At 53.3% G+C, this 21,181-nt stretch overlaps 2 protein-coding genes across 3 annotated transcripts in view; one reads left to right on the forward strand and one right to left on the reverse strand.

The window, feature by feature from the left end:
- The window catches only part of TESC (tescalcin), a 30,230-nt gene continuing 9,049 nt past the window's right edge, over window positions 1-21,181 (reverse strand). The window contains exons 1-8 of one of the 2 annotated variants that reach the window (XM_080940486.1): window positions 15,118-15,222; window positions 13,862-13,931; window positions 7,396-7,476; window positions 6,462-6,601; window positions 4,977-5,038; window positions 4,771-4,878; window positions 2,254-2,301; window positions 1-181 (exon numbers count right to left, since the gene is read on the reverse strand). In XM_080940486.1, coding sequence (XP_080796612.1) covers window positions 104-181; window positions 2,254-2,301; window positions 4,771-4,878; window positions 4,977-5,038; window positions 6,462-6,601; window positions 7,396-7,476; window positions 13,862-13,931; window positions 15,118-15,127 — 597 coding nt within the window. In that variant the 5' untranslated portion in view covers window positions 15,128-15,222 and the 3' untranslated portion in view covers window positions 1-103. Of the gene's footprint in view, window positions 182-2,253; window positions 2,302-4,770; window positions 4,879-4,976; window positions 5,039-6,461; window positions 6,602-7,395; window positions 7,477-13,861; window positions 13,932-15,117; window positions 15,223-21,181 lie in introns of those variants that run through there. The other variant, XM_080940485.1, reaches the window with a different exon arrangement.
- LOC308439248 (small ribosomal subunit protein uS14-like) lies at window positions 18,431-18,601 on the forward strand (the record flags this gene model as incomplete). Its single annotated transcript, XM_080940995.1, has 1 exon — window positions 18,431-18,601. One exon carries the CDS (start codon window positions 18,431-18,433, stop codon window positions 18,599-18,601), a length of 171 nt encoding a protein of 56 aa, XP_080797121.1.

Consider the following 21,181-nt stretch of genomic DNA (forward strand, 5'->3'; position numbering starts at 1 on the left):
CACCAACACCACAAAAGGAGGATAACTGGAGGGTAACTGATTGTCACAGCAGCCCAGGCCAAGGGCTGAACCTCGGTCCTCAGCCACCCCCTCCCCTGCGCCATCAGTGGCAGAGGGCCATGGTCTCCATGTTGAGGAAGCGGATGTGCATCTTGGTCTCGATGTCGATGCCCTGCCAGATCTGGAATTGAAGGAGCGGCATCAGCAGGTGTCCCCACTACTGCCAGACGCCTGCCCCAACCCGGTCCTCTGCCTGCCCACCCGCTGCCCCTGCCACAGACCGAGCCGCAGATTGCTCATAGGACAGTTTCCGAGACTGAGCTAAATGAGGAAGGAGTCTGTGTGTCTGCTGGTCACTCTGTCTCTGACCTTCAGGCTCTCGCTGAGATGGTCAACATGGAGTTGGGATGAAGTCCTGAATCCAAGTGAGGGATCAATGGGCTCAATGATCTCACTCCCCCCACACCCCCACCCCGTGGCTTCCGAGAGTTCCAGCCTACTTTTCCCTAGTGCGACTCCTAGGGGTTGCCTCACCATGCTGCCCACTTTCCAGACTCAGACTGGGTCAGCAGAGCACCGTGTAGACACACCTAGGGGCTGTTACATGGCAGGCGTCACTAGACAGCCATCAGTAAATGACCTGCCAGCTTGGTCACCATAACCTTGGTGGGATAAGAGTTCATCTGTGACACTGCTGTGGATTGTCAACCCTAGCCAGTTAGGGCCTGAACATTCAGGTCACAAGGCCGTTAGCCTACAGGACAAGACCTTGTCCCTCCCAAGATCACTCTTTCTCCAGTTCCTTGGCCATGAGCAAGTAAGGGGTTACAAGTAGGGAGTCAGGATCGGAGTGAGGACAGGGTGATCTAACAGGCAGGTGCCTCGTGTCTCCCTGTGATGTTGGGGTGCCACACTGCCAGGTTGTTACTCAGCATCTACAGAGATGAGCTCCCTGAGCTCCCCAGGGTGAGGCAGGCCTCGGAGCTAGGCTTCCTTCCCACTGTCCCCTGCCCTGGTCCCGTGGGGACACAAACGGTTCCACTTCACAAAGAGCAGCCCCAACTGTTGGGAGTTTGAGATGTTCTCTGAGAAAGATCCTAGGTTCTGTGATGGATTCAGTCAAGTTCTGGGAGAAGGCACAGGCACTGGAGGGGGGGGGGGTCAGAAGGGACCAAATGGGGAGCCAACTTCTGAAGAGCCCAGGAGAAAGCAGTAGGGTTGGTTGGTCACAAGAGTCTTGACCCTAGCCCAGGCTGGCTTTGAACTCATATGTGCCTGCCTCAGTCTCCTGGGCAAACACTGCACTTGTAGGCCACCACGACACACTCAAGGCAACTGCACCTCTTCTCGATGCTCCTGCTGCCCCTGGCGTCCTGGATTGTGTTCCTAGATGAACAGGTCCCAGTCGTGCCAAAGCAGATCCATACACTAACAGTTCCTGGCTTCCCCCTCCACACACCCTGTGTAGCCTTGTGCATAGGGCTCTGTCATGAGATGGGCAGCAGCTAACCTCTGCCTCTTTCCCTGAGAGGCTGGGGCTGTGGTACCTGCCTGCCTGCAGTCGGCATCCCTCTGGTGGGCAGAGGCTCTGCAACCTGAACCCTAGAGGCCCCAGGCTTCCTCTGTGCACAGGCCTTGGGGAGGCCAGCATGTGGGAAGCTGAACTAGGAGGTCACAGGTCTTCCTACATCCTGACCTTCATCCCCAGAAGGCCTCAGAGACATGACTTTAGCATTTTTGTTTTCCTGCTTCCCAGACACCTTGGTCACTGAATCAGCCAGAAGCCAGTCTTAGCTCCCAGCCCTAGAGTGTGCTTGTGACAGTAATGGCTGTCCACCAGATTGGCTGTGGACGCCATTACAGCAGCGGGGATAGGCGAGTGACTCCCAGCAGAACTCAGCCACATGCCACCTGCTCCGGTCCATTTGCTGGACGCTGGCCTTTGTCCCTGTGCAGGAAGTTTTCAGAATATTCCAGCATCTCTGTTCTGCTGTGAAAAAAGCCAACTGCTCCCAAGAAGGGTTGCCAGTGTCCCAAGAGGGAGAGAAATTTATCTCCCATCTGCCTATGCGCCACTTAAGTCACAGACCACACAGCAACACCACCCTTTCCGCAAAGCCAAGCAGGTCAATATGGCTTGTAAGGCCTTCTTATAACACAGCCCTGGTGGGCACTTGGGATCTGCTGATGGCCACAGCTCCACAAGGTCCTCATGGTGGCCCAGAGCCCCCATCTCTCCCCTCTGACACCCACCTTCAGGAAGTCCTCAAAGGTGATCCCCTCGTACACCTGGTCCGGTTCCTGAGGACAAGACAGTAGTGGGAGAATGGCCAGTCTCTCCCAGGTTCTGAGATGGTCTGCCTCCTCCCGACCCCCAGATCACAGAGTTAGCATTTTTGAGGCAGAGTTAGAAAAGTGGGGTTATTTGCTTCTAGCCAAGTTCAGTTTCTTGGAACCCCAACCCAGGCACAGGTTTTATTCCACCAAACTCCCCCAGGATGGTCAAGGGAAGAAACAGTGGGGCCTCTAGACATGAACCTTTTTTCCCAATACGGCCCACCTCACCCTGTCCCTAGAAATCTAGCCACCAAGATACATCCTGACAGCCTGGGTCCTGCCTCAGCTCCCGGTACTGATAATAGAACTATTCTGGGCTAATCTATGCTCACAGCCCATTACAGTAAGGGGAAGGGAAGGGCATGAAGGGCCCTCTGTGTCCAGCCTCGTGCCCATGAGTCACTACGATAACCAGGGAACGGTGTGGCTTCAGCCAGGGGCTTAGCATGATTGAGCAAGCAAGCCTCCAGCTGTATCCTTCCTACCATAGGGACCGTAGGCTCCGTGCACACACTGCTGAACAAGTCTTCGAAAACAGTTCACCCAGCAGCTCCCTGGTGCCAGTGACCAGCAGTGCAGGGCCCCAAAGGTCCCTACTGGGTACTCAGAGGGTCCCCTGCACTGCCCCAGAGTCCTTCACCAAGGGGCTAGCCTCTTCTCAGTATGGAAAGGCTCTGAGATGTACACACAGCCAAGAAATAGGAGACACACAAGGGGCGAGTGCGCATGGCTCCTTGGCTTGTAGAAGTGTCACCCGCCCACTGGTCACATGTCCCTGCCAAGGGGAAAGAAGGCCATGTCCAGTCAAGGCCAGCTGGTGTAACTGTGATTGGAGTCAGGCTAAGTTAGGTGGTACAGCCTGAGCTTAGCATACACTGGGCCCTGGGTTCAAAACCCAGACACCGCTCCCACTGTCCATCCCCTGAAAATGCAAGTGATCGGACACAGTTAAACAGCAAAGACGTGTGTGTCCGCGGCTCTGTAGAAAAGAACCGCAAGGGAGGCTCCACAGGTCATGGAGAGGGAGTGTCCTTTCCTCCTCTCCCGGTTGCTCTTGGGGGCAAGGGTCAATGCCCTTTTAATGTTTGTTCCTTAAAACATTTCATAAAAGTCCCCAGCTTTCCACTGACGTGGGCCTGCCCCGTCTGTCCCCAGGGCTTCCCCTCTGTCCCCGCCTCTCCAGGACACGAGGCTCCCAGGCTGGGTGAGGAGAACTAATTATAGACTTGGGCCCCACTGTGAGGAGTGGAACAGGAGGGGGTGCTGGCAAGGACAGAAGGCCAGGAGTTGGGGAGCCCAGGGTGAAGCCTATCCCAGCAGCCCCACCCTCATCCACCAAGATTCCCCCCAGACAGGACCTAAAGATGGTACTTAAGAGTCACCGCCCAAGTCAATGAGTGGCTTGGAGCAGCATCAAAGTAGAGAAGGCGGGTGGCTCTCTGGTGAGAGGTGTGGTCAGAAGCAGTAACCAACATGGGAAGCCTGGATCCACAGCCCAGCCCCCGGCCTGTCGTGGGGTCTGTGTTGATCTGGCTGCACTCCACAGGTAGACACACACGCCAAGCTACCCGGTGGCCCAGTCCCCACAGCGCCAGGGTTCTGCACTGGGGATGCCACCACCTCAGATTTGACAGAAGTCAGCAGGCACCAGCTGCCAACGATTTTACCACAGCAGATTAAGAAAAGTCGCCAATCGAGAGTGAGGTGGGCTGGGAGTCATTTAGCGAAGAATGTAATTAAGCCAAATGGGTGTTTGGCTCCCCACAGTTACAAGGGGAGCTCCATTCTCCACCAGGTCGGGGCCCTAAGGCAGTTCACATGCAGTGTGGTTTTAAAAAAAAAAAAAAAAAAAAACCAAACCAGGCCCAGTTGCCTCTCTGGGAGAAAAGCAGAGAGATACAAGCCAGATACAAGGAGGCCAGAGCTTTGCTGTTCATCCATGGGGGTTGCCACCTACCCACCCTAGTCCTCTGTCCCCAGGGGCTGCTGGGCTACAACCCCACCCTGCAAGAGAGACCCCACATAGGAAAGATCACAAGCTCCAAAGAAATCTTCAGAGCTGAACCTCAGTTTCCCCAACAGTAGAACGAGGCGGAAGCCACTAAACAGTACACACATATCATCGACAAGCCCCTACTCTGTAGTCCCTCATTCAGTCCCTCAGTTTCCCCCACTCCCAACACCAGTGGTCTTCACAAACGAAAGGTGCTGGTTCCGGAGTCCAGGCTTGAGAACACCTCCACTTCACTCGGGGAGGACACAGTACACGTGGAGGTACTGTGCTTGGTGCTGCCCTTGGGGTTGAGGAAGGCCACAGTGGCACTCCTTAGGCCTTGCTCTCTGCTTCCCGGATCACATAGATCTCTAGACTTGCAGTCCCCCAGAGGCAGGAGAACCCACGCTGGTCCCTCCCCTTACCCCAGGGGCTCTTACCATCTGCCCCACACACACACTGGCGGCCTCCATCATGGCTCCATCTGCAATAGATCGAGCTGACTCCTTCTCAATGTGAGGATTTCCGGAGAGCAGCTCCTCCACCACCTGCCAGTGGGGCAGACACTTGGTGACCTTGGGACTCCACAGTCCGAGAAGGGGGAGACGCCAGGAGCCCCAGGCAGGGCCAAGAGAGTATACTTTACATTTCTATACTCTTCCAGGGTGATGCGGCCGTCACTGTCCGAGTCATACATGTGGAACAGAACTGCAGACAACAGAGGATGTAGGAGCCCGTTAGGCCAAGCCAGGAGTGGGTCCCGGGTCCCCTTCTCCCCAAGATTCCCGCTCTGAAGCCGTACCAAGTTAAACACAAAACATGATGGCAAGATCTAGATGCCAAAGCCTTGGAGCAGAAGGGCCCCAGGCATGGGACCTAACTGGTCTCTAGCTTGTGGGATGTTGAGCAAGTGAGTTCTCTAAGCCTCAGTCTCTCCCATCTCATAAGACGGAAATCAGAGGCAGTATCTGCTGACCCCAGTACACTTCAGACACATGTGACAGGACTAGCTATCTCATGGGCACAGAGTTTCTCAGGTATCACCTTAAAATGCCAAGTTTTGAGCCATGAGGCTCACCATCCTGATTGCTGGCCAGTCCTAGGTAGATCCTGGGGGTGGCAGAGGACTTACCAAGGCCTGGCTGCCTCTCTCAGGCTTGGCAACAGCCCAGAGAGATGAAGGCCGAGCGGCCGCTCCCCACCACCCCTGCGCTCGGCTCTGGCATCTGTCAGGAATCAAGTGCCCAGAACATGCAAAGTATTTCCTGATCACAATGTCCTAGCTGACCCCGTGAGATCAGGGCGACCACAGCCTTGACGGATGGACTGTCAAGGCTCATTAAGTGCGAAGACAGTGATCCCAAACTGGTTCAGACCAGTATTTTTCTGGTTTCATGATCCTCACTACAGCTCTCAGAGCAAACATTGAGACCGTGAGTATGTCCTCAACAGTGACACAGGAGGCCCCAGGGGACACTCGGACAACTGTTCTCACCAGCTCCTCACATACACTCCAGAGCTAAACATGACACTCAGAGCCCGAGGCGGTGGGGAGAGGGACGTCGGGAAGGTCAGGGAAAGACCACAGGGCTAAAAGGAGACGTGACCACTGCTTGGACTCTATGCCAAGATCCAGCCAAGATGGCCACGAAATGTTCCCTAGAGCTGACACCCTAAGGTGGCGCCTCAGGAGAAGGCTCCCATAGACTGTGTGCTCCCAGCACGCCATGGCGGAACAGGTGTGGGACCCAGATTCAGGGGCTCCCCAGTCCTGGATGCAAAGATCTGTCTGCAACAGAGTCCTCATCCCCACATCCACCTATGTTCAGGGTCACACAGCTGAGTGTAAGATTCCAAAGGAAAACTAGGTCTTTAAAATAGATCACCCCACACCCCATATCTCCATCCCTCCCACCCTTCCTGTTCGGAAAGGCCAGAAGCTACTGGGCTCTTTATGAGGCTGCCACTGAGGTGCAACTTCAGAGACACCACCCCCAACACTGCTGTTTAGGGGCTGATGGTGTAAGGATGCAGGTTATGTCTGCTGACCGTCTTCCTCCTTCCTACAGATGGCCTAGCCTCCTCCTGTCAGGGATCCCCACATTTGGAGAGCCTGGGAGTTAGCACCTACATTTCAGCTTCTCCTTTCGAGACAGCTCCACCTGTTCCTCGCCCAGGGTGGTGTCAATGGGCCGGAAGTAGGACATGATAGTCAGGAAGTCCTCGAAGTTGATCTCATCAGCCAGGCCGCTGGGTCCCTTGCGTAGGTTCCTAAGGGGCAGCAGGGGGAGGGAGGACACCTCAGTCCATCTCTTGAGATGGCTCTGAGCTCTACATGTATACACACAGATACACACACACCATCTCATGACAACATGGCCCCTGCCACAGTCCTTCATCCCCACCCCACAGTGTCCCTGCTCCTCCAACTAGGCCTCAGCCTAAGCTTAGCTATTTCCCAGTAATACCCATGACAGACCCATCAGTTCAGAGGTCACAGCCCCCATCATCCAATCAGATAGCTAGAGCCCCACCAGCTGGGGCTGGAACGGTGCCTTCGGCACTCAAGCCTAAGAGCACACCTGTACCTCCTGTTCTTAGCCTTGGCCACAAGTGGGAGGATAAACTGAACTTCTGGGCCCACGGACGCCACAAGAAGTCAGGACTGAAGTGTGGGTGAATCATGTGCTGGTAACCTCAGTTCTGGGGTGGTTGAGGCAGGAGGATTCCCAGCGCTCCCTTGGCCAGCCAGCCTAGCTAAATTAGCAAGCTCTAGGCCAGCGAGAGAGGTCCTGTTTCAAAACAAGGACAATGACCTGAGATATGGCAGCTAAGGTTGTCTTCTGGCATCCATGAACAGGTAAACATACATGTGCACCTGCGTACACACGGACATGGGCACACGTGTAAATGCGAAGGAAACCCAAAGCATCTGCTAGGTTGGGAGTCATTTGTCACGCAGCTAGCAGTGACTCACAGAGACGTGAACGGAGCCCAGGAGAACCACCCAAAGCCATCCAGGTCTGTCCACCCCCACCCCAGCCTGCCCGGAAGAGGAAACACACCTGTTGTCAAAGAAGGCACGGACGATTTTGGATCGGATCGGGTTGAGCTCCAGGTCAGGTACATTGTTAAAGTTCTCTTTGCTGCATTCACAAGAGAGACAGTCACAAGAGAACAGTCATCAGTGCCAACTGACACGGGCCGTGAGGTATCACTTCATCCCCAACAGCTGCACCCTCTCCTCAGGCCTTTGCCTACAGACTAGGTGCCAGTGGGGGGGGGGGGGTTGAGGAAGCCTGACAGTGGCAGGAACCTGAGAGGTGGGTGGCACAGTCACACTCGGGCTGCCGAGTTGGGGAAGGGGGAAGAGACAAGGACTCCCAGCAATAGGATACAAGCCAGAAGAGCCTCAAGGAAACGGACCCTCTGGGTACCTCATGACTGGTACCTCCCAGCATGTACCCAAGAGGCGCAGCACACACAGGCAGTCTCCACTGGAGCAGGGCTCATAAGAACCGCACAAGGGCCAACGGTGCCTGCTCTCAGACCCGGACTAAGGACTGTCCACCCCGGGGAACATTATGCAGACAGGAAAAGAACTGGACACTGATACCCACTACAGGAGGATGAACCTGTTGGAAAGGCATCGGCAGTGAAGGATCACATGATTCCATTTAAACGGTGTGTCCAGAACAGGCTGAGCCACTGAAGCAAGAAGCAGGAGAGGGGGTAGCACCTAAGGGGACAGGCTTCTCTTGGTGACAGATTCTGAATACCCACTCTGCAGAGACATTGGAATTGCTGTGCCTTTTAACTACTGAGCTGTAAGCTATGTGAGCTGTATGTAGTTCAGTAAAGGCGTCCATCCCACCAGCAGCTATGGGTCTCAGCTGCCTGTCCTGGCAGGAGGGGCAATGCCTCCATTCAGGCTGCCTGTGCCTATTCTGTGGCAGTGACCTTCTGAGGGACTTAGGGCACAGCCCAGAACTCCAGGAGACAAGAACGAATGCTCAGGAGGTGAAGGGTTGGCTGATTAAAAAAATTAATAATAGAAGGACATTAGGGAGGTTTGTGACACCAGACTAGACGGGGAGGGAGCAGAGGCTGTGTGACATGGGAGGTCCACAAACAGTCGCTTATCCTGCCCTGGCTGGCTTTACCTCACAGGAGAGAAACCTCAGGCTCCAGACCTGAGCAGAACCAGGTGACCGGATCTCTCCTGTTCTTGATACACATGGGTGGCTTCCTGCCCCTCCCTCATGGCTAGACTGGTGGCATCTAGCCAGACAGGAGCCGGTGACTAGGCATAGCCAACTTCTACATTGACCAGAGCCCAGTTTGAAAGGACACATTTAGGACAGTTGTCCCAGCATGCTGAGTGCCACCATATTTCAAAAAAAAAAAAGCAAGCAATTGGGACAGGGTGCATGCAGAAGGAATGGGGTGCTGGGGCTAATGAATGGCCGAGAGGGTGAAGAGGGTGTAAGCCTGGTGACCTGAGTTCAATTCCCAGAAGCCACATAAATGTAGAAGGAGAAAACCAACTACAAAGTTGTTGGAACACACAGTAACAGTTTAAAAAAAAAAAAAAAGAATCCAGCCAAGTGAGTATAGTGGTTCAACCCAGGGACTTGAGAATCTGAGCCCAGGATTTTGAGGCCACCCTGGGGAACACAGAAGTCTCAAAAACAAAGGAAAAAAAAGAAACCCAGCCAGACACGGTGGCGCAAGCCTTTAATCCCAGTACTCAGGAGGCAGAGGCAGTTGGATCTTTGAGTTTAGGTCCAGCCTGGTCTACAGAGTGAGTTCCAGGACAGCCAGGGCTACACAGAGGAATCCTGCCTTGAAAAACAAAGCAAACGATACTACTACTACTAACAAAGCGAACTCCAATGGCACACACCGAAGTGGTGGCTCACGCCTGGCATCACAGAGATGAGGAGGCTGAGGCAGGAGGATCACAAGTTGGAGGCCATTCCAGGCCTGCACAGACCCTGTCTGATGAGACCCTAACTAGAGGAGGACACACTGTGCCACTGAGCCTGGGATGGCGTGTGCACACATGGAGTCTGGTTTCCAGGGTGATGCGGGTGGCGGACAGGAGAGGGTTTCTTTCTGGGGTGCTTACAGGGGCTGTGCAGCTTTAGTGACTCCCCACAAAACCACTACAAACTCCCCCTCTGGCTCCCTTAAAATGAGAAGCATAGCCCACACCACCGTTTCCATAGAGGGGTTTCCACACCGGATAACCACAAACAGCCCTTGCAAACTGGCAACTAAGAGGACACAGAGAGCCTCAGGGCTCTGCCCCACCCCCAACACAGTTGCCAGCCCGAAACAACCACAGGAGGAAGCAAGAGAAACCAGAACCCTGGACTGACAGAGCTAACGTTGCCACGGACACCATCAGATCATCAGAAGCCCTCTTCTTTCCCCAGTCACTGCTCAGATGACAGCCACGGTGGCTGTGTGAGCTCTGAAGCCTGAGAGAAGCTTGATGGGGCTCCTGAGATCCCTGAAGTAAATGTGACACAGAGGGCTGGTCACCTGCCCAGGCTCACCCAGCTGTGGCAAATCACACTGGAACCCAGGCAGGGCAAAGTCACGCTCATGCCTGTGGCACGGCACCTCCCTCTCCTCCTCCTCTCCCACTCTGCCATCCTACCCACCCCGCCCCTTCTTCCGTGGGATGGGTGAAGTAGAGAGGCTGTGGCTGCTGACACAGGCTCTGCCCCCTGCAGCGGGTGGTCTGGGACGGGGTGGGGGGCATCCCCACCCCCAGCATCAGATGTCCCACTTGTGAGATAGAGATTCTGAGAATGCTCAGGACACTGGAATAAGGATGTCACACGTGGACACTGACGGGAACAGGGACATCATGGCAGTGTTGGGGTGGCAGGTATATTAGTGATGGCCAACAGTGTAGCCCTTCCAAGGAGGGAGAACCCACACCCACTGGGCCGGCACTTAGCCTGCTTTAGAGACAAACAAGGCATGGGGGGTGGGGCAGGAGGGTAGTAGAAACTGTCCCCTAGCCAGGGTTGGTAGCACCTGTTCTCCCAGGTACTTAGGGAGCTGAGGCAGGAGGATTGTAAGGTTGAGGCCAGCCTACACAGCTTAGCAAGCCCGTCTCAAAGTAGAAAAGGTCTGGGGTATAGCACAGTACAGGGCAATTGCAGAAAACCCCCCAAAAGGGAGAGGGAGGGGAGGAGAGATGAGGTTACTGCCCCCAAGTGACTTGTTGGCCTTGGTCTGGAAGCAGCTACTCACAATAGGAAGGTCTGGCCATCTGGTACCCAGAGACCTCTGACTTCTGCTGACACCCCCCCACCAACTCTGACAAAGAGAAGGCCAGCCTTGTGGCCAGTGCTGGGCCAGGCCAAGTGGAGCAACCTCAGGGTCTTGTGCCCACCAGATCTATGCTGAGCTTTGTCGCTAGGGTCAGCTCTGGGAGCAGCCCTACTCTACCCTGGAGCCATGGCTGCCAGCAGATTATTGCCCTTGGGACCAAACTGATCCACTTACCATCAGTCCAGTGCTGCCGCCCTAGTGGCCAGCAGGAAGGGCCATTGGAAAGCCCCAAGAGACACCCTACTTATTCTGCCTACTCCAGGGCAGCTTGAAGCCTGAGGTGGAGGGGTGTCTAAGCCATCTCCCCCAAATTCTGTCTTCCCCATGCCAGGCCACACACGGCGAGGCTCAATTACCCTTCACACCCACAAATGGTGACTGTAACGGGCCCACTTTCACACACAAGAGCCTGAAGCCCAGAGAGGTCTAGGCAGTAAGCTGCAGCCACACAGCTGGTTAGCAGAAGGGCTCAGGAACCGGGAGTGCCCCATGCCTGTCTAGCTTTACCTCGAACTCCGCTGGGAACTCAGAGAAGGACAAGCATTCAGCCCACAAGGGACAGACAAAACCAAGAAAACCACGGAGGGCCATCCTGGCCTCTTCTGCAAGGGCAGGGCTGTGGGCTCGTTTCCGGCGGCTTCTGAGGCTCAGCTCAGCTGCCAAGGTCGCTCTGCCAGGCCTCAGAGCAGAACTTCTAGTGAGCCCTATGTCACAGCACGCCTCCCGACTCTCTGGTTTCTGAGGGCTTTCCCACCCTGAGAACCTGTGGGTTTTCCTCTTCATCCAGTTGGTGCTTCCCATGATAGGGAAACTGAGGCCTCTTTGGGACTCTCAATGCTGCGCACAGGCATGGAGGATGGGAAAGGACCAGGAGGGTGACGGCTGAGATGGACAGGGGACAGAGGGACAGGACAGCAACCCCAGACTCTGGGGAGAATTGAGCACTTTCCGATGGACCAGAAGCAAGTGAGAGAGACAGACAGACAGCACAGGGCGGCTCTGGGTGGCGGTGGGGGAGGAGGAGGTAAACAGAAGGGCAGGCCCCATTTGCTATGTTCAAGGAGCATCTGGGAGGCTTGAGGGCTCACCTTGGGACACCAAGTGGCCTTGTAGCTCTAGTGTTCTCTTACATTTGGGCTGAAGCCCTGGTGAGGCACACAGGAAACATTTTAAGCCACAGCTTCCTCTAGGGAAGTTGTAGGGTGAGCTTCTCTCCCTTGACAATGAAGCCTGAGGCTACTGTCCCCACTACAGCACCAAGGAACCCAACTTGGTCACCCTGCTCATGATACACATGGGTTGGCTTAGATGCTTGTGATGGTTTGTACACGCTCAGCCCAGAGAATGGCACTATTAGAAGGTGTGGCCCTATTGGAGTGGGTGTGGCCTTGTCAGAGTGGGTGTGGCCTTGTTGGAGTGGGTGTGGCCTTGTTGGAGGAGGTGTGTCACTGTGGGTGTGGGCTTTAAAGACCTTAAAGATCTTAGCTGCCTGGAAGCCAGTATTGTGCTAGTAGCCTTCAGATGAAGATGTAGAACACTTAGCTCCTCTTGCACCAAGCCTGCCTGCCTTGGTGATAATGATCTGAACCTCTGACCCTGTAAGCCAGCCCCAACTAGATGTTGTCTTTATAAGAGTTGCCTTGGTCATGGTGTCTGGTCATATCAGTAAAACTCTAAGACAATGCTATAGCCTTCTTGGAGAGGCCCTGGACACCTGCTGTGTGAGCACACTCATGGGCTGAGCCCACCAACCATAGCTATTAACCATGCTAAGAGGCAGCATGTTGCCTAGAGTATGGGGGTTCCTCAACACCCACGCACGCCTTAATGTTTAACCATCCCCCTTCCTCTGATTCCAAACTCACTTCTGTGCAGACGGGACCTCTCAGGCATCCCCTTCCCCACGGGACTCAGGACTCCTCCACCCCTCCAAACACAATCACCAGCCTCTGCGTCCCATCTTAATGCTCAGATCTAAACCCAAAGTAATGGCCAGCTTCACACAGAAGGCTGGCTCCAAGAAAGGGGGTAGGGTGGGTGCTGGCCCAAAGCCACACAGCTAACGGTTTGAGGTTCGTGAAGTTTGTCTCTCAGGTTTTTTGCCCGCACCTCAAGTCTGAAGAGATGGAATCTGACCCAAAGCCAGGTAAGACTGGGTCTGACTCCAGAGCCTACGCCTTCACAATGCTAGAAGGCAAACAGTTTGTTTCTGGCCGTGGCTACTGACTCAGAGTGAGGCACCCGAGCCCATGAGAGCCAGTAAGAAGCCAGGCAACTTCGAGAGGTGCCGAGCTTCTCCTTTGGCCTTAAAGGGTAGGATGGCTACTCTGCACAGATCAGTCCTGTCTTTGAGGGTAGAGGCCACAGAACTGTGAGCTGTGGAAACCTTCTGGGTGATTCTCTGGTTAACAATGTGCCTTTGTGTAATATGCAAGGAAACGTGCGTGTGAACGTGGTTCCCTCAAAGGGCGAAACAAAGCCCGTCTATAAAGAAGGAAGCGTTCCCACAGCCCGTGCAAGGTTTGCATCCGTGTTACAATGACGTCACCTTGAGACACCCTGTGTTTGAGGACACTGCTATCTGCTAGAAAGTTTGAGACAGAAGTCTGTCCACTTTGCAGGTGCAGCCATGTTTAACCCCAGTATCAAAATAAATTAATTAATAAATAAACATGACGCAAGAGAAGAAAAAAAAACCCATCTACTTCCCTAACACGAGGTTAACCCTTCCTGTTGACAGTCTCATCTTGTCCAAGGCTGGAATAACCCAGAAGAAGTAAATTCTAGAGATAGGCCCATCAGGGTGACACCAGCATCCTGCACACAGCTCTATCAGCTGACCCTCAGACTCCCGGCATCAGGGAAGATCTAGCAGGTGCTCAGTGTTGAGGGAACTTCAGGGCAAGTCCAGCTCACACATATGACATAAAGAGGTTGAACAGGGCTGGGTGACTGTCTGTCTCTTCCCTGGCTTCCCCTGTGGGTGTCTGATCCTGTAGAACCAGGACCCCTCCCTCCCTCCCTATCCTGTCTTACAGAGACCCGGGGGAATTCAAACAACAGGTTTGCTTCAGAAACTGGGACAGACCTTGGAGCCAGCCCAGAGCCACACAAAGCCAGGGTAAGCGATTACAGATAGAAAGTAACTTGAAGCCCAAGGCTGGCTGCGTGTCTTACCGAATGGTCGGCTGGTCTCCACTTAGCTGCTTGAACCTCCGGTGCAGTTGCTCTATCTGGTCTGAGGAGACTAAGAAGGGGAAGGAGAGAGAGAGAGAGAGAGAGAGAGAGAGAGAGAGAGAGAGAGAGAGAGAGAGAGAGAGAGAGAGGTCATTGACATTGAACTGGAAGAGGTCGAAGGCTGTTCTTGTGACATCTCCCTTGACCACACTGAACCATGACTGAGGGACCCAGGAGAGCTTCACTTTCTGCCTGCTGGGACTGCTCCAGGGCCACCCTCTACTACTTTAGCAAGATGGCAGCCATTCTCAGTGATAGCCCCTGACGGTAAGCGAGGTCCCCCCAGGTCCGTCTCCCACCCATGAAAGAAGAACTTGGACCTGCTTGTTTGCCCACCCCACGCACCTCATTCCCCACCATCCTGTCCCACCTTTGCCCGTGGGGACTTGTCTGGGAGAAGGCAGAGTGAGGAAAGCAGAAAGAAAAGGAAGAAGGTGGGCCTGGAAGAAGAGGGAGCCCCGAAGATACACAATGCCCCCACTGCAGACAGAGTGCTGAGTGACCAGAGGTGACTTTACCAACCATTCAAAGGCTGAAGACCACAGCACTGGCAAGCCAGTCCCAAGCATGTCCTTCCCACATGGGACATCACCTATGTACCCCAGGTGCTTGATGCTCAGGGCCTTCAAGGCCTCCTAGGGACCATGTCCAGCTCAAGTCAAACAGTGGCCGGACTTGAGACCTGTAATCACTTCATCCCTGGCCCCGCCCCTTCCTGGCCCCACCCCTTCCTGGCCCCACCCCTCCCTGGCTCCACCCCTACTTCCTATCCAAGAGCTTCAGTTCTCAGCCTTCCTAATGCTGTGACCTTTTATATATATCTATCTATATATATATATATATACATGAGCGCACAGTAGCCATCCGCAGACACACCAGAAGAGGGCATCAGATGCCATTACAGATGGTTGTGAGCCACCATGTGGTTGCTGGGATTTGAACTCAGGACCTATGAAAGAGCAAGCAGTGCTCTAACCACCGAGCCATCTCTCTAGCCAACGACCCTTTAACACAGCTCCTCATGTTGTGGTGAGCTCCAACCACAAGATTATTTTCATTGCTAACTTCGTAAGTGTAATTTTGCTGTTATAAATCAGAACATAAATATTTGTGGTTTCCGATGGTCTCGGATGTTATCTAGCAAAGGTTGGCTCAACCCACAGGTTGAGAACCACCGTTCTAGCAGCGGCAAATACCTGAGACCATCCAGTCTTGGAGTCTCCCCTCCTTCCACCTCAGGTTCCAGCCTTGGACTGCTCAGGAATTCATCACACGGAGTTCTTAAGCATCCCCAGCAGCTGCTGCTCACCAGGGAAGACGGCAGAAGCCTGCCAGTCTGGGCTAGGCACCTCTCCAGGGATGAACTCATCTATCCCACACAGCGCAGGCAGGCAGGCAGGGATGCGTCCGCACATGGTACATGCAGTCACGAATGATCAGGAAGGCTAAATCATATTCAGGATAATATCTACCTTTCTGGAGAAAAATATAACCATGGACCTCACCAGCAAGAAAGCAAACAAGATGGCCAGTGTCCTACAGCCACTGAGCACCTAACAGACACAGAGATGGACACAGGACGATTGTGGCCGTGCTGTGGGAAGCGCCACAAATGGTCAACCGCCCATATGCCCGGCCACAGAAAATAGCTGAAGTACAAAAGGCTCCTGCAGCCAATAGATGGCACTGAGTTTGGCAATGGAGCTGGGCTCTCACCATGTGTAACACGGAACCAAGGAAAACCAGGCACGAAAGGGCGTGGGTTCACGATTCTACCCGGGTAAAACTCAGACTGGGAAACTCTTGCCAACAGTGTTAGAGGAGTCAGGGCAGTGGCTGCCCCAGGAGACAGTGTACTGTGATTGAGAGAGACTTTGGGAGCAGAGAATAGTCTATACCTTGATGTGGGCATGGGTGACTCAGGGGTCTCTTTGGATGGGTGTGGAGCTTCATGTTTAAGGGTGACATGCCTTTATTTTCTTTCTGTCTTCCTTCCTTTCTTTCTTTATTATTGCTTTTTGGAGACTGGGTGTGATGTCTCCCAAGCTAGCTTTAAACGTACTGTGTATCAAGAGATGACGTCAAATTCCCTGATCCCCCCACCTCCACTTCCTGAGCACCGAGATTACAAGTGTGTGCTTCCATATTCAAATTTACTAGGCGCTGGGGCCTGACCCCAACGCTCTGTGTATTCTCTGATGCCCACAATTCAATAAAAAGCTTAATCCACCAACTTCAGAACTTCCCTGGGAAGCAGTGAGTCCTGAAAATTAAGAACCCAACATGCATGGAGTATGTGTTTTGTGTGCATGTATATCCCTGCTTCCTGCCAGTGCCCCTGACAACCAAGTGCTTCTGACCTGGGACTGTTTTCGAAAATGTCTTTCTGTACCAAATCTGTAGTTGCTACATCTTTCATCAGATGGTCTGTTCGGTCCTGGGTGCCCTGGACTGTGTTCATGTAATCGTCTGTAGAGAGAGTCTCTTATACACTGTGTGGAAGCTTCACCAGTCAACAAAAAGCCAACGAGCCAACGGCCTATCAGCTGAGGCAGGAAATAGAAGGTGGGAGTTCCCATAGGGAGAAAGGAACTCTGGGATAGAGTCAGGCCCAGGAACAGTGAGTCAGGGAACAAAGCCCAAGCTTACAGCCCAGGCATTTATTCATTAAAAAAAAAAAAAAAAAAAAAAAAAAAAAAAAAAAAAAAAAAACTCCGAGTCATTATTTTGAGAACTGGGGCATGGGGTGAAAAGCCCATCACTACAATCCCCCTGCCTCAGCTGTGCCTTCAGCCACTTCTTCAGCACACACACTGAAGTATGTGCAGAACTGGGTTACACCACCATTACCAGAAATGTAGGCCTATTCCGTCTTGCGGGGCATCTATACCAGATGATGGTGTATACACACTCTTCCAACCAGAACAAACCCGAGGAGTGAGGATGAGTATAGCGAGTTGGCCACAGAAGCTGCCTGGCCAGTAACAAAGTAATAACCATACCACGAGGGAAGTGCCAAACCCCAGGGATCCACCGCCACCCTGCAGCATCCTTGATTGACAATACTATCTATCCTTGAAAACAAACTTGAGACAGAAACTTATGTGTCCCAGGCTGGCCTTAAACTCTGTGTGGTTGGGAATGATCCTCCTGCCTCCACCTCTCCCTCCAAGTGCTGGAACTATAAACATACATCACCACACCAGGTTTATGTATTGCTGGGGATTGAACCCAGGGCCTCCTGCATGCTAAGCATTCTATAAACAGAGACCTGAACTGAAAAACTATTTTGAAGTATCCGGAGTTAATTTTTAATGCTACCGCTGTGTCAAGGAGACAATCCAGCTAGCCACGATGATGATGATTCACGCGAAGGCATGACAGAGCTCTCAGCACCGGGACCCGAGACTTGTCTTTAGCTTCCCCGTGTTTCCCACTTTCTCTCTGTACAGTGCGTAGGCATCCGCCATAACAACATTTCCTGGCACCTGGCATATGGGACAGCAGACGCTCACAAAAATATTAATAAGTCATCCTTGGCTCAGTTCTGTGGTCCGGGTACATGTGGTCTTATGAAGGACACACTTCCCTTCCTTTTCTCTCTTCCTTTTATGAGACAGGCTCCCATGAAGCCCAGGCTAGCCTCCAACTCACTTAATATAGTTAAAGATGACCTAGAACCCCGATCTGTACCTGAGATCAGGGATTACAGGCATGAGCTGCCAAGCCTGGTTTATGCTATGTTGGGGATTGAACTCGGGCCTCACACATGGGAGGAAATGCTCTACCAGTTGACCCACAGCCCCAGCTCTTCATCCTGTACTATTTGATACAGGGTTGTAAAAGTAACTTTTATTCGCCAGATGTAATCATCATCTGAGACTTGCTCACCCTTTCTAGTTTTGAGCTCTGGCTCAAAACTCCTCTCCAACTCCTCTGACTGATTCAACCTACCCCCACTCCCTCTTGGCTTCTCACTGAATTGCCCTGCTTGGCCTCAAACTAACTCTGGCAATCTGTTCTAATCTTCTGGCTCCTCCGAATTCTCTGGATCATTCGGTCTTCACCTACAACCTGTCTCTGTAAAATTGTCCCAGTAAAACTGCCTCTTCACCCATTACCTCCCCTCACTCTTCCCTCCCCCCTTCCCCCCTCCCCCTCTCTCCCCTTCCCATCCCTCCCCTCCTCCCTCTCTCCTGCTTTCCAGTAGCCTCTCTTTCCAGTGCTGTTCTAAGAGTTGGGTGTATCCCATCCCTGACTCATTCTGTTAAATCTTTCTCTGATTCATCACTTTGTCTGCCACTCAATTGGGGACCACTTTCAAACACAGCTGCTTTCTTCTACAAACTAATTTTACCTTCGTTGTTTGGGATTAAAGGTGTGTACTAAAGGCAGCTAGATCCCACAGACCTAGATTGTCTTTGGATGTGATCCCTGGCCATAGCAGCCAAACTGCTGGATTAAACTTCTGCCCAGGGCCTTTTTCCTCATTGTGCCTCTGAAGGCAAGATGGGTCACCAGCAGCTCTACTGGAGTCACCCACGGAAGTTCGACCAGGGCTTTCGCTCTTGCCGCGTCTGCTCTAATCGCCATGGTCTGATCCGTAAATACGGGCTGAACATGCGCCATCACCGCTTCCGGCAGTACTCGAAGGACATGGGCTTCATCAAGTTGCACTAAGCCACCTTGAATGGATTATTCGACTGCCTGCCTACCCACTGAAACCAGCTCATGCTAGTCTTCGTGCACAAAGAATAAAAAAGTGAAGACTTAAAAAAAAAATTCTACCCAGGGTCTCACTAGGTAACTCACACTGTAGACCAGGCTGGGTTCAGGGGCATGGCCACCATGCCTCTGCTCCTGATAAGTGGTAAATTCTGCACCTCACATTTCTGGGGAAAGAGTGATAGGAAAGGTATTTCCAGCCCCTGGGATGGGGTGGGAGGGGATGTCTGACAGGGACCCCTACAGCCTAAGGCATGAAGCATGGGGTTGGGGGAAGCTCGGGGAGATGGCAGGGGCAGTTTTGCTGGCTTCATCCATTGGGACAAGTTTTAGAGTTTTCACCTTCAGGGAATATAGGATTCCTGATAAGATGGTGTACAGACCCAGAAAGAGCCAGGAACTGAGGGAGCCAACAGGTGCAGCTAACCCGGAGAGAAACAAAGGGCCGGACAGGCCTAACCCCTCCCTGAGCTTCCTCCACCTTCAGCTGTGCCCAGCAGTCACGACAGCTCAATAGGGTGCTTGACAAGAGGGACACAACCAAGTAGGAGCTGGGGACGCTCAGGGTACCCAGAGCTCTGTGGTTCAGCATCGCACAGACACAGGACTCCCTGTGTACATAAAGATCAGCCCAGGCGCAGGCCAGTAGCAAGGAGAGGCAGCTCTGAGCACCTCCTTAAGCAGGCACTGTTCCTGCTGCCTCCTCCTCCTCTGAGAAACAATAACACCTCCCTCTCCTCCTGGGAAGTGTCTCCCATGGCAACATGCCATCTCAGTCACAAACACTATTCACAGCTCTCCAAGGTGGTAACAGCCATGTCTCCTGTGGATGGCTGACTGTATGAAAGGAGAAATACATTGGGCGAAATTCTGTTCACAACCAAGAGAGGCTGTAGGTCCTCACTGGCACACAGGGTGTTGACAAACATCACAGCCAGCACCAAAGCCACCTGGTCCACACCTGGTCTATAGGTCAAGCGATTCCAGGTGACTCCTTGGGAACTGGAACGTAACTCTTGCTGGGCAATGGCCAGGAGGAGAGGGTAAAGATGGATAATGGATGGGTATGGGTTTTAATGGGGGTGATGGAATGTTCTGGAAACCTACATGGTGGTTTAGAACTCTAAAGGCATTGAACCCATCAGAGTTGTTTACTTCCCAGTAGTTAAAATGGTGTGTATGTGTGCGCATGTTTATGTGTGTGTACATGTGTGGACTTGTGCATGTATGTGTGTACATACGTGCATGTGTCTGTACATAAGTGTATACATGCATGTGTTTATATGTGTGTGTACATGTGTGCATGTGTGTGTATATGCGTGTGGGTTCCTCATTGCGCCTGAGTCACAGATTGAGCGGAAGGACTGGCCGCCGAGCCCCAGGGCTCCTCCCTTGTCTGCATCCCCCGTGTTGGGGATAGATGTATGTTACCACGTTTTACATGGGTACCAGGGATCCAGCTCTGACCCTCATACTCACAGGTGGTGCTGTACTGACTGGGCCATCTCCCCAGTCCTAAATTTTATGTCACATGAATATTGGCTGTAATTGAAAAAACAAACAAAACAAAAACCATCCGTGTCTACTTAGCTGCTTAGAGAAACAGAGCCATTACCCTGGCTGTGACTGGCTTGCTGTGCCCTAAGCAACCCCAGTCTCCAGGGCTGTTCCGCTGGCTCTGAGCTCCACAGGGAGGCCACCTGGGGCTCCAGACACAGCAGTGACTAATTCGGGGCTAGAGAGGGAAGGAGGGAGGGATGGAGGCTGGGCTTCCGGAGCCTCCTCGCAGGGGATCCTGTGGCAGCTGCCCTCTCTCGTGAGCACCCCTCCTCCACCTGCTGCTTTGGCAGCCGCAGCCACGATCGCGCCCACCTTATTGCCTTTAAAATCTACCAAGGATGCACCTGGCCCTTTTGAAATGGTTTTCCAAATCCAACCGGAGCACAGACCCTCAGACCCTCTTCACACAGACTTCAGGGCGGTGCAAAAGCCACCAACTCCCTGGGCAGAGCCAGCCCAGCCCACATCCTCCGCTGTCACCAGGGGTACCAAGGGTCTTGCTGGGGACACTGTGGGCTTCTTCTGTACAGAACACATCCCTGGGGGGGTGGGGTAAACATGACGGGTGCCCTGCCATGCGTCTGAAAACGGAGCACACGAGGCAGTGCGGGAAGCCCTGCAAATGGGAGAGCGAGCGCAGCTCTGAGCGCTACAGTTGGGGTGTGCCCGCCTTCCCCCAGCTCTATCCTTTACATTCGCCTTATTGCAGGAATAAAGAGGGCGACAGCCTGACTCAGGCAGGAGCTGAGCCAGGGCCGGGCAGGCGGCAGCACACCCACTTTGCTGCTCAGGAGACCGGGTCAGAGAGGCAGTGTGGCTCCCTGCGGGTCACACAGCTCTCAACACCACAGGTAGGGCTTGCTCTTTCCGCCATTCATCAGGGTGGGGGCAACGTCCATCCAAGCAGACATTCAGAAAGTGGGCGTGATGCAAAAGCATCCAGGAGACAGCTCAGCCCCGCCCCTCGAATGCTCT

The sequence above is a fragment of the Micromys minutus genome (genome assembly GCF_963924665.1).
Source record: "Micromys minutus genome assembly, chromosome: 29".
Classification (NCBI taxonomy): domain Eukaryota; kingdom Metazoa; phylum Chordata; class Mammalia; order Rodentia; family Muridae; genus Micromys; species Micromys minutus.